We start from the raw sequence: 13,763 nt of genomic DNA on the forward strand, positions 1-13,763 counted from the left end.
TCATCTTGCAAAACAGTCAAACAAGCCAGAAGACTAGTTTGACTGTTTTGCAAGATGACCGGTCTTAATGACCCAGATCCAGGTCAAACAATGCAGTGCCTATTGCTAACAAGTAAGAGTAATTTGGAAGAAAACTTAACAGGTGAAATAACAACTAGAGCTATGCAGCCAATAGACATGATACATTGGCTGCATAGCTCTAGTTGTTATTTCATCTGTTAAGTTTTGTTCCAAATTACTCTTACTTGTTAGTTCTCCAGTATAGTCACATAAAACATTTCAGCAATAGGCACTGCATTGTTTGACCTGGATCTGGGTCATTAAGTGTCTTTCCTATCATACTGGCACCAAAACTCTTGTTTTGCTGACCTTTACTATCTTCCCAGATGGCACAGATGTATTACAGCTACATAAATTTTCCATGGCGCATTATCATTATTGTTCAAGAGTGGTTCACCCAGCAAAATCGCAACTTTCTGTTGTTACTCTGACCACAAAATTCACCGTTTTGAATTCCATAATATATATCTGTGGGACTGCATAAATTGATGAGGCATCTGAGAGAGCTGTTGTTTGATATGAGCAAACATCTGACAGGTGCGTGTGTGTGTGTGTGTGTGTACACGTACATACAGTGCTTTGAAATTCACTCACCTGCTCACCACAAGTGAGTCACCAGAGACTTGTGGCAAGTGAGGTTTCAGCCTCATTCTAAATGTATTTAAAAATATTTTCTCATTCATTGTCAGTTTATTTGATCACCCATGTTGTTTACTGGAGAAAACACAAAATAATAGAAATAATAAACTGACTAAATTTATTTACTTAATAGATTATTATGCCAGTATTTCACCTTCTTTTCCAAAGCATTTTCCTGGGCACAGAGAAATATTACTAAGCATGTTCATGCAGGCACACTAGTAAGAAAGTAAACACAGACTGAGTAGGTGGGATCCTATAGTCCTAACTGGCACCCACTATAAGTACTGTGATGGAATCTTGCTGAAGATATCAAGATAATTCTCCTAGATTTTGCAGATGTTGTAGTGGATTCTAGGAATAGTGTCTCCAATTTATATCTGCTCCTGCATAAAAGGGAGGTTTTATTCCATTGCATCCAGTGATTCGTGTCCTTGGCATGTTCTCTTCTGCTCTTGAATTTCTGTAGTGTAGGTAATGGATATAGGTTCTGTGTTCTTCTAGATATTAGCTGTTTGTTAATCACAAGAGCAAATGATGTTGTAGATGGTCAAGATGATACAGAGAATCTTTTGGTGTATAGAATAATGATGGCTAATTTTTGGTATGGCTTTTGAAGGTCATGTGAAATTTTCTAAGATGTACAGGAAGACAATAAATTTAGGTAGATTGCTGATTTTGTGAAGGACAAAGCTACTGGCAAAACAGCGTCCTGGATGCAGTCGAGTTCTGTGGAGAGACGTGTGGTCAGAGCAAATGGTTCTTGTTCAGTTTGCTAAGGATTTCAAAACACCATATTGCTGCAAGAGGTAGTGATCTGTTCGATGTTGGATGTATAACTTCCATTCTAGGTTTTCTGTAGATTAGGATAAGGTGACAGAGTGTTGATGAAGGAGCTATTGTTTTACTTTTCAATGGTGAAATGGATCTTTGGGTGTTAAGATTTGTTGAAAATGTTTCTGACATATCCCAGCTGTATGGCCCAAAATAGAACATGTCATCTGCACAGCGTAACCATATTGTGGGTTTGAAAGAGGGGCAGCATTAGGGACTATATTTTCAAAATGTTCCATGATAAGATTGTAGCTGAAGTTTGTTCTTTTAGGGGTACAATAGTGAATGTGAAAGCTATATCAAAACTGACTTATTGTCAGCATCTGTGAAGATCAGGTTTGACAAGCAAGATTTGAAGTGCACAAAATTTTTCACATAGAGGGAAATGAGAGCTTAGGCTAAGTATTTGGCTGCTTTGTAAGTAGAGAAACAAATACTGTCTGCTGGGTCTGAAGCATTTGTTTTATTTGTGCATTTTGGGTAATACATATAATTAGGGAGATTGATAGTTTCAGGAGACCAGGATATAATTTTTTCTAATAGTTTTGGCAGTGCTTTTTTGTGTGTTTGGTTAGGATAAGCACCAAATAAGTAGTAAATAGACTGATCTGAGTTAGATTACCATTTTTTGATCATATTTAGAACAAATCAAATACTGCTGCAGCATTATCCTTATCTGCTTTAGTGAATGATATTCTGGTTTTGGCTCGCATTTTTTTTTTTTTTTTTTTAAATGTAGCAAGTTCTGCATCAGAATTCCTTTTTAGAGGTTTCACATAAAAGAGCTCCAGTTATGATTTGAAAGACCTGCCTTTCATGATCATTCTGCTTGTCTTCCTATTAATATTGTCTACATGAGCATGTTTGGTTTTACTTTCTGTGCCCATGAAGATGTCTTGGTGACCAAGGCAAAATATTGGCTTAATAATCTTTTAGTTAAATAAATTAGCTTGTAATCATTATCTCTAGACATGTTTTCTTACTAAACACCAACATGAGTAATAATCATCTAAATATCCATATCAGATCACAGGTGGCTGCCAATGAATTTCTTAAAGAAGTTTTACGAAGATGGTCTGAAAAGTTCTCGGCCTCTACCATAGATGACAACATTATCGGCAAGATTTTTTTTTTTTCTAAGTTGGTACATCTATCATAAGCATCCATGTAAAATTGCAAGTCATTCTATCAAGTAGTTTGTTTTATACTGCTCTCTGAAGCAAAAGTGTTGTCTGTATTCCTTGAAAAGGAAAAAAAAATTGAGTATCGTGCTGTTATAAAATTCTTTGTAAAAGAAGGTTTAACACCAAAAGAAATTCATTCGAAGTTCATAAAAGTTTATAGGCACTCTTCTCTTTCGTTTTCGACAATTAATAAATTGGCTGCCGAGTTTAAACGTGGCCATACCAGCCTTGAAAATAATCCACGTGAAGGACTTCAAAAAAGTGTAACAACACCAGAAATCATTGATCAAGTGCACGATGTGGTATTGGGTGATCGGTGAGTCAACATGCATGAAATTGTGGAGATTATAGTCATTTCAAAAAAGTGTGTGCATGAAAAATTGCAAATGAAAAAACTTTGTGCAAGATGGGTGCTGCGCTTTCTCACATTAATTATCTTGAAAAGGGTAAAACAATAACTGGGGAATATTATTCCAATCTTTTAACAGACTAGGCGAAAAAATTCGTGAGAAAGGACCTGGTTTGCAGAAGAAAAAAATCACCTTTCATCAGGACAATGCACCTGCCCACAAAGGTGTTTTCGCAATGGGAAAATTAATGGATCTGCACTATGAATTGTTGGAACATCCACCCTATTCCCCAGATTGTGCCCCCTCTGACTTCCATCTCTTTCCAAAATTAAAATTTCCTTGCTGGTCAGCATTTTTCTTCGAATCAAGAAGTGATTTCAGCTTTAGAGGGGTATTTTGCAGATCTTACTAAGAACCACTACAGGGATGGGATAGTGGCGCTGGAGCATCACTGGAATAAATGTATTATTTTTAAGGGAGATCATGTTAAGAAATAAAAATAATTTTGAAATTATAAATCCATTTTTTCGTTGTTATGCCGAGAACTTTTCAGACCACCCCCATATTTCTAGCCAGGAGGTAACATCTCATGTAATTAATTTAATAAGTCAATTCCTTCATAGGCTGTTTGCAGAAATGTCTCGCTGCTGTTTGCAAAGGTGAACTAATGACAATCTACAACAAAAAATGTGGCATCTGAGAGATTATAGCAGAGTTAGTGTTGAGATGTAACCTCAGCTATAATCTCTCAGACTGTCATTCTACTGCTATCCAACTTTGGCGTTCACGAAACCTTCATTGTTGCACATGAACGCATGCTCATGTGCAACAATGAAGAGATACACATAACTGCTTCAAACATTAATACATTACCACTTTAATGTATACTCTATAAGCTATAATCTCTCAGACTGTCATTCTACTGCTGTCCAACTTTGGCGTTCACGAGACCTTGAACGCATGCTCACGTGGAACAATGAAGGGATGCACATAACTCCTTCAAACCTTAATACATTACCACTTTAAGGTATAGATTTTTTGTCTTTCGCAATGTTTGTTGGTAGTTCCCTCTTGTTATGCATCTGAAGAAATCTTCTAAGAAGATGAAAATAGTGCAGTTTGCTTAATTAAAATAGTGTTTTTACTTTTATCTCCCAGCTTAGTAAATTAGTTATATTATATATGTATGTATCTGCAGATATAGAAAAATTTTGTTACTTATTTAAGAATTGTAATTTTTCAATGGGTAGTAAGGACTTAATGCCAAAATTTTACATTCAGGAATTTTTGGTAATATATGACAATTGCCCTTTTTGCTTACGCTGGTGATTGGTTCTCTTGGGAACTAGCAGTTTTATCAACTCTAGAAAGAGTTCCTCTAGTTGATTCTAGCTGCTCACTAAAATCGCCTTTTAACTCTCTTGTGTTGACCTATTCTCATGGAAGAACTGATATTTCCATTATATGAGTTTCTTTCTTTAAAGTTAATGATTTTATAAGTCAGTGTAATAAAGTTGTTAATTAAATTATTCTGTGTATTAAAAATTTTACTCTCACCCATTTTATTTTAGATATGAGACTGATGCATGGGGATGAATTAAGACTTCGGTATCTTGGAGAACTGCACAAACCTTGGTCTGGGGTTGGCCACGTCATAAAAATTCCAGATAGTATCCTTTATCTGTCATAATATTTCTGTGATTTTCTCTTATAGTGATAATTATTACATTTAAGCATTTTCAAGCCATTCCCAAAAATATATATCATCATCATCAAATTCCTGACGTGTACTTTCAAGGGGTGTACAGGATATAATAGTACTACATGAAAAATTTACATCATCTAACTTCCTATCTACAATTTTCCTCCAAATCATTCTGTTACTTGTCAAGACTCCAGCATTATCAGATCTTATATTTCTATCGTCTAAGGCACTTTGTACCGTATCAATCCACCTATATCTTGTTCTTCCTCTGGGTTGTTTTCCTGCCAACCTGGAAGAGAACACTTGTTTTGCTAATCTTTCTTCACCCATTCTGTTAGTCTTGGCAGTTGGGCTGAAGAACTTCAGCCCAACTGCCAAGACTACCAAATTAGCCCGCAAGAGGGCACCATTAGGACTTTAGGAACAATATTAGTTTCCTGCGTTCTTCCTCATTTGCTTTGTGTTAGTTCCTGAGTGCACATACCATATCTTTATGTTCCCGAAGATGGCAATGTGACATTGCCGAAATATAGAAGTTATTCATTAAAGTTACCTTTAATTAATATCCTTTATATGCGTTGTTAATTCCGTAAACTAATTGCCAGTTATGTCTAACCAACGTATAATTCTTACTACTAGAATCTTTTTCTCCTGTTTTCATGTCACCTTTATCATCTCTAACTCCTTTTACAGCACTCTTCCCTCCATTTCTAAGCTTCTTCAACAACCTCCAGAATATCTTACCACCTTCTTGATATGTATTTTCTATGTTCTTACCAAAGTCTTTCCATGACTTTAGTTTAGCTAGTTTTACACAGTGTTTAGCTTTCTCACATTTGTCTCTGTATTCTCTAAGGACACAAGCTGACTTATTCACCAGGAACTTTCAATATGCTTTCTTCTTTTCCATCACTGCCTCTTTAACTTCCTGTGTACAACATGGAGTTCTGATTTTCCTATCCTTGCAGACAACCTCACCACATGCCTCTGGCTGAATCAATCAATGTTTTCTTCAGGGCTTGCCACTGAATCTCAAAGGTTTGGTTCCTGTTCTGAAACTCTTTCATTTTTTCTTAGATAATGTTTGTGTATTTTAGTCTACAATTCACATCTGAGAACTGCTCAACTTTTGTTCGCTGTAAAACTTCCTTACATATTCTTTTCAATATGAAATTCTATTTATCTTGCTCAGACTAAATGGTGATCACTTCCAATTTCAAATCCTCTGTACACTCTACTGTCCTGCACCAGGGAGGAGACATCGCTATCAATGATAACATAGTCACTGAGACTTTTCTTATTCCTTGCCTCTTCTGTCCATTTTCGTTTCCCCAATTTGAAGACGATCTAAAATTTGAATTTTTGTATCCAAGGAAAACAACTTTGCTTTTTTGGTTAACAGCAACATCATGTGAGGGCTGGATTAAAATCTTTGGTTAATGAAATGAAAGTTTGAAAATTACATATAGCTTACCATTTATTATTTCTTGGCAAAATTATTAATTTTATAATGCGATTTATATTTTGATTTCACTTAAAAAATGCGGTACTGTGTTGTCCACTCAAACACCAAATTCAAACTGCTAAGAACTGCTTTTTTATGCGCAGTCAGTTATGTAATTCGGTGAATTCCCAATAAATGAAATTCGTAAGAATTTAGAATTTTCTTAATTGAAACGAGAATGCAATTCTACAAAATTCTCAGAATTTTCTTGAATTATAGATTTTTTTCCTAACTTAGACTTTAGGTTGGTTGCGTAAAAGTGAATAAAGATCGCGTAAAAAAAATATTTTTGATATACCAATTCGTGTAAAAAAAATTTGCATAAAAAGAGGTTCAGGTGTATATCTAATTGTATGCTGTGAGCTAAAGTTAATTGATGATTTGTATTGATCAGTTTTACTACTTTCTTCATTATTGAAGCTCCATCTGTTGTAATAGATACAATGCTTCTGAAAGAAATGCCAAATGCTTTCATTTTATTATGAAGAAGTTGAACATCTGTCAGCAGGCATAAAATCACAAATACAACTTAAACTAAGATACCTGAATATGACATAACCAAGAACTGCCGACGTGATCATTACCATCCACTTGGTACATGGACAGTAGTGTTCATGTATCAGTGGTTCTTAACAGTTCCATTCATTGATTATTAAACCAGATGTTTCTCCATTAGGTTTACACTGTGATGTCTCAATATTTTTATATCCTTTTGCAGATACACAAAATTTGCTAAAGGAGAACTCATTCCATGCTGTTATGCGTCCTACAACAGAAGTCATCAGTTGTTTTGTTAAAATTTGTAAAAATGAATGATATGAGTACTATTTTGAAAAGCAACTATTATAGTTGGTTTTTAATTTGCACTCATTTTTGTTTGTTTTAATTTAAAAAAAATAAAACAGTTCTTTTTAATTCAAATTTCAAATACAACATAATGAAATGAATTTTTAGTTTTCCTTGCTAAGTCAAAAGGAATATTTTATCCTTGTTCCAAATAGTTTCATTAGTCAATGAAGCAATAACTTATTAATAATGATTTTTATCTCTGTATGCTATTCAAAATCTGACTATATTTAATCAGATATCATCATAGTAAATTTGTTTACTGTGGTTGAATCTCGCTGTAACAAGCACTGTTATAATAACCTTGATCAGTTTAAGAAACTACCATTATCATCCTGACTGATGTCTCAGCGTCACAAGGCTATTCTAAGAGAATTCATTATAACAAACAATTCCTGTGGTTCTAAGGAGTTTTCTGTAATGAAAATTATCCATACTCTTATTATCATTCAAATTCACTCATTATAACACTTTTGAAAACTTTCATCCAAATCCCAGTGGCATCTGTGCTGTGTTAATGTAAATTTACAATAGCAAACTCTGCACTAAAACTGTTCCTTTGGTACATGATGCTATTTTGCTGTAGTGACAGTCAAATCAGTTGTATATCATATATCGGGTTTTGGATATATTATATGGTACCATTGATTTAAACTGCCTTGCATGACCACTTAGTTATCAGATTGCTCTTTCTATATTTTTGTGTTTAATGAGAAGTATTCCTTAATTTATTAACAGATTACAGTGAGGAAGTTGGAATTGAAATGAAAACCAATTTGGGTGTTCCTACTGAATGCACTTCGAATTTTGTAGTGGATTTTGTATGGAAATCAACATCATTTGATAGGTAAAAGTTTTGAATTTTGATGACCTGATTTTATATAATTGCAGAGGACTAAAGTTGGTGGTAATAAAGATTGTTCTTTACCAATGAATTCCCTGACTGCATTATTTTACATGTTGCCATTATAAAATTGTTATGCTATGACAGTTTTCTAATGGTAACTCTTAAAAAAGAGATATGCAAAAAACATTATATAAATTTATAGTTTCCTCAATAATCTTAAAGCAGATCTCATGACTTTACAATATTCAATAGCATAGAATTCTGACATTACAGTTTTGTACAAAATATTTCTTTGACTTGATGAACTACTCCTAAGTTCTCTCTCAGAATACTATTTCTTCCTTATCTCCAAATAATATTTTTTTGCAGAGAATCTTGCAATAATATTTTGCAAATATCACATTAAGAAACATTATACAGAACAGTTATATTATCTCCAGTTCAAATATGGATAACAGTAGTAGCCCAGTTACTAAGGGTCCTTGAAAAACATTTCAGAGGCCTTTTTTAAATTGTTATGGTAATCATTCACTTTTGAAAGAAACCCTCTCACATAAATCTGTTGGTCTCTGATTTCATTCTTTTTATTTCTTATTCTCTGTTATCTAAAATATTCCCTTCCAGTGTCCACAACATAAACAAAACTTTCCAGGTGTTGCTATGAGTTGTGCTGCTTCCTGGTGGATATCTGTGCATACTCTCTCTCTCTTTTGCCAATCTGCCAGTTAAATGTAATGGCATTCTCCTTGTGCAGATAGAATGAACATGCAAAATAAATTTTCAGATAAGAAAAACACTTATTATACATTATCTGTTAATGCAAAATATATCAACTTGACAATTTCTTACCAAAATAAGTGCTGTTTTTAAACTTCAAAAACTATCAAACTCTGTATGTTGTATCATTGTGAAACATTACTGAAATTTAGCACTACTTCATAACATACGTTACAAACTATTTTAATAACTTGAAATATTATAATATGACTTTATTATTCTTTATTTGTTTTTATGGAGACAAAACAAGTGAATTTAATTATGACAAATTAAATTTCACAACATATTGAAAAAAATGCATTACTATCAATGCATTTTTTTTTTCCTTCCATCATTATCAAGTTCCTGTCATATCCTGTACAGGATATGATAGTATTACATGAATCATTACTAACTTCATATCAACAATTTTTCTCCAAATCAGTGTTACCTGTCAAGACTCCAACTTTATCAGATCTTATATTTCTATTGTCTAAGGCACTTTTTACCATATCAGTCCACCTATATCTTGGTCTTCCTCTGGGTCTTTTTCCTGCCAACCTGGCAGAGAACACTGTTTTGCTAATCTTTCCTCTTCCATTCTGTTTAAGTGACCATACCTGAGATTAGCGCTACTAACACATCCTTGGATGCTAACAATGTCGACTTCATGGAAGTTTTTTCACTTGGCCATGCTACCAGTTTAATCCTTTATCCAAGTGCAAGCAAAGTTTGTGCATGAAATATTTTCAGGACTGGGGTAAATGTGGTATAAGTTCTGAACATTTGCCTTAATATCCCATAATGCAAAGCACATATCTTTATAAGGGTATGCTATGCATTATGGAAAGGAATACTACCCAGAAAAGTTTCTTTCTTTATTGAGGTCTCAACATATTGGAGTTAGATGTAGAGGTGGTAATACTAAGCTGGAAGTAATTCAAAAGTCATATCACCATATGCCAGTTGCCAAAAGGTGTCAGCATCTTATTATTGAAATTCTCTGGATTAGAGATAGTTGATGGAAGATTTTTCACTTGGTTAATCCATAAGTTTAATTGGTTTGAGCACTGTCTTGTATACAGCTAATTTAGTGTTTTACCTAATTTCTCTCTTATTCCATATGCATTTATTCAATTGACTTCCTACCATACCAGCTTTGTTGATTCTGTTGTCTATTTCCATATTTAATTTACCATCTTCACTAAAAATCGTGCCTAAGTAGCTGAAATGTTTTACTTGTTCCACAGGTTCTCCATTCACAACACAGTTGATATTTTCAACGATTCTGCCTATTTTCATTGTCTTTGTCTTTTTATTGCTGACCATATCTATTACAACAGTTATTCAATTTAGTCAAGGAATCTTGCAGACTTGTAGCGGATTTATTGAGAAGTATAAATCATCTGCATAAAGCAAATTGCTGACATTAGCATCTCTAATTTTGATATCAGATTTAATACCACTTTCCTTAATAATGTAGTCCATATAGATGATGAATAACAGAGGGGATAATGTACATCCTTGTCTAACACCAGATTTCACATTAAACCATCTTCCTGTACTTCCTTTAATTCTAACTGCTGACATACGACTCAAATAAAGACTAAGTATTTATTTCTTGATATAATGCCCCATTGACACCATATAACTGTAGCGTTTTGAATATTTTCTCTCTTTGCACCTTGTTATATGCCTTTCCAGATCTACAAAACTTAAATACAGATCTTTGTTATATTCCCATGATTTCTCAACTGTTTCTCGTAAAGTGAAAATCTCATTCTGACAACCTCTATTTGGCATGAATCCAATTTGTTCTTCACCAAGCTTTTCTTCCACAATTTTTCTCAACCGTTTCTCAAGTATGCTTGTGTAAATCTTACTAGGAACACTCAGTTCTTTCCCTTTTTATATATAGGTACTATGAAAGCTCTACACCAATCATCTGGAATTCATCCCACTGTCCAGGCCTTCTGAACTATGCAGTGCAGCCACTGTAAGACTTTTATATTTCCATTCTTGAGCATTTCTGGTCGAATATCATCTACTCCAGCTGCATTTCCACATTTCAGGCTTTTGATGACTTTTTCTACTTCAAGTATGTATATATATATTCCTGACTGCATTCCTGTTGAGTGTTTTTTTATCATATCACTGCTTGTTTCATTTAGCAATTTTTCAAAGTAATTACTCCATACTTCAAGGATATCTTTTTCTCCAGTTCTCATGTCACCTTTATCATCTCTAATATCTTTTACAGCACTATTTCCTCCATTTCTGAGCTTCAACAACCTCCAGAATATTTTGCCACCTTCTTGATATGTATTTTCTATGTTCTTACCAAAGTCTTCCCATGAGTTTAGTTTAGCTAGTTTTACACAGTGTTTAGCTTTCTCACATTTGTCTCTGTATTCACTAAGGACACAAGCTGACTTATTCACCAGGAACTTTCAATATGCTTTCTTCTTTTCCATCACTGCCTCTTTAACTTCCTGTGTCCAACATGGAATTCTGATTTTTCTATTCTTGCAGACAACCTCACCTTGCAATTTTTCTATTCTTGCAGACAACCACATGCCTCTGGCTGAATCAATCAATGTTTTCTTCAGGGCTTGCCACTGAATCTCAAAGGTTTGGTTCCTGTTCTGAAACTCTTTCATTTTTTCTTAGATAATGTTTGTGTATTTTAGTCTACAAACTTTCTTACATATTCTTTTCAATATGAAATTCTATTTATCTTGCTCAGACTAAATGGTGATCACCTCCAATTTCAAATCCTCTGTACACTCTGTTGTCCTGCACCAGGGAGGAGACATCGCTGTCAACAATAACATAGTCACTGAGACTTTTCTTATTCCTTGCCTCTTCTCTCCATTTGAATTTGTGCACATTTTTATGTTGGAACATGGTGTTAGTAATAACCAGTCCATGTCCTGAGCAGAAATCCAACAGGTTTTCCATTATTATTAGCTTTGCTCTTTTCTCCAAATTTTCCCAAAATATTTTTGTATGTCTGACAGTCATTTCCTACTCTGCTACGTAGGTCCCCAACAAGGACCAACTTTTCCTTTTTCATTGTGTCAGTTGCTTTTTCTAAACCCTCAAAAAATTGTTCCACTCCTACCTTAGTAGAACCTTCTGTGGGACCATAGGCACAAATAAGTCTCATTGTCTAGTTCCCCATTCTGATATTTGTCCACATCACTCTACGTGAGACTGCCTGCCATTCAAGATTAGCCTTGTATTTTGTGTTGAATACTATGGCTGCTCCTTTTCTTTGATTGTCATTGTCTGAGTATAACATTTTGTATGTATTGCTCAAAGAGATCTCGCCAGTTTTTGTCTTTTTTGTTGAGTCACTCCTGTTATGTCAATCTGGTACTTATCCAATTCCTCAGCTAGCTCCATTTTTTTTACCATTCAGGCTTCTTATGTTGATAGTGTGCCAATCTTGAACTCTGATGTTGAGTTGGGGTGTGTTTTAGGATTTGTATTTATGTTTAAAATACTTTAAGTATTCAAAATAAAAAATATTCTATTAAAATAGAGTTTTATTCAATTATTTTCATGTTTTGTTTCAAAATAGCTTATTGTTTGTATCAGGTTTTCACATCTTGTACCATTCTTCTATTTTTTCATGTGCAATATATTCTTTTTAGACGTTTTTTTTTTCTGGAACCAATCCACCATGTAAATGGAAAATTGGGCATGTGTGTGTGTATATATAAAGGGTGTCCCAAAATTCACGCAAGGTTTAAATTTAGCGCCATTTGTGCGGTAAAGTGTTGCCAACGAGAAAAAAAAGACAGCGTGACAGCTGACAGTTCAGGGTTATTAAAAATGGAGCGCTTCACGAACAACACATTTTCATTGTTGTGCGATATTTTAAAAATAATGAAAGTTTGGCAGCTACAGTTCGCAATTTTCGTACAAAATATGGTCGGAATAGTGATTTAACTTCATCACCTGTGAAAAGATTAATTAAAAAAATTCAAGGAAACTGGATCAATTAGTGATCTTATACACTCTGGCCGTCGTTCAACAGAAAACATCGAAGCAGTTCATGAGAGTGTTGCTGAGAGTCCAAGAACATCAATTCGGCACCGTGGTCTTGAATTGAGCAGTTCGAGAAGCTCTCTACAGCGTATTCTCACGAAAGATTTACATCTTTATGCTTACAAAGTTCAGTTGACTCAAGAACTGAAGCCTACTGACCACACACACAGCGAAGAGAGTTCGTTGAATGGATTATGGAACAACAACAAGTGGATGCTTATTTTTCGAACAAAATCATCTTCAGCGATGAGGCTCATTTTCATCTTGATGGTTTCGTTAATCGACAGAATTGTCGCATTTGGGTTTCAGAAAATCCACGAGTGCTTGTTGAGAAACAAATGCATCCACAACGTGTCACTGTTTGGTGCGGATTTTGGGCTGGAGGCATCATCGGTCCATTCTTCTTCGAAAATGCGGTTGGTAAGGCAATAACTGTTAATGGTGCTCGCTATCGCGACATGATAATCCAGTTTTTTGTGCCTAAATTGCAAGATATGGATGTGGATGACATGCGGTTTCAATAAGACGGTGCCACATGCCACACAGCCCGAGAAACAATTCAATTATTGCATGAGTCATTTCCTGGTCGTGTAATTTTCCGTTTTGGTGATCAGAATTGGTCGCACAGATCATGTGACTTAATGCCATTGGACTTTTTTCTTTGGGGTTTTTTGAAGTTTAAGGCTTATGCCAACAAACCCACAACCACCCACGCCTTGAAGGAGGAAATTGAGCACTGTATCAACGAAATGCAGCCACATTTATGCAAAACAGTCATGGAAAATTTCAAAAAAAGAGTGCATATGTGCCAGCAAAGCCGTGGAGGCCATTTACCCGATATGCTATTCCATGCATAACCCTATACTGTATACTTTATGAATCAATATATATATATATATATATATATGTTAAAGATACCAAGTAATTTTAAACCTGGTTTTACTCCATTTCCCAAGTAAGCAAACAGACTAAAAGTCAAGTT

The 13,763-nt window shown here is 34.6% G+C and overlaps 1 protein-coding gene across 1 annotated transcript in view; it reads left to right on the forward strand.

The window, feature by feature from the left end:
• Upf1 (Upf1 RNA helicase) overlaps positions 1-13,763 on the forward strand; it is a 230,831-nt gene that overhangs the window by 88,544 nt on the left and 128,524 nt on the right. The window contains exons 8-9 of the mRNA XM_090414072.1: positions 4,639-4,737; positions 7,861-7,969. Of these exons, the coding sequence (XP_090270198.1) occupies positions 4,639-4,737; positions 7,861-7,969 (208 nt within the window). The remainder of the gene's footprint in view (positions 1-4,638; positions 4,738-7,860; positions 7,970-13,763) is intronic.

Source organism: Typopeltis vanoorti, chromosome 24 (genome assembly GCF_054136105.1).
Source record: "Typopeltis vanoorti isolate ZY-2024b chromosome 24, IOZ_Tvanoo_1.0, whole genome shotgun sequence".
Lineage (NCBI taxonomy): Eukaryota > Metazoa > Arthropoda > Arachnida > Uropygi > Thelyphonidae > Typopeltis > Typopeltis vanoorti.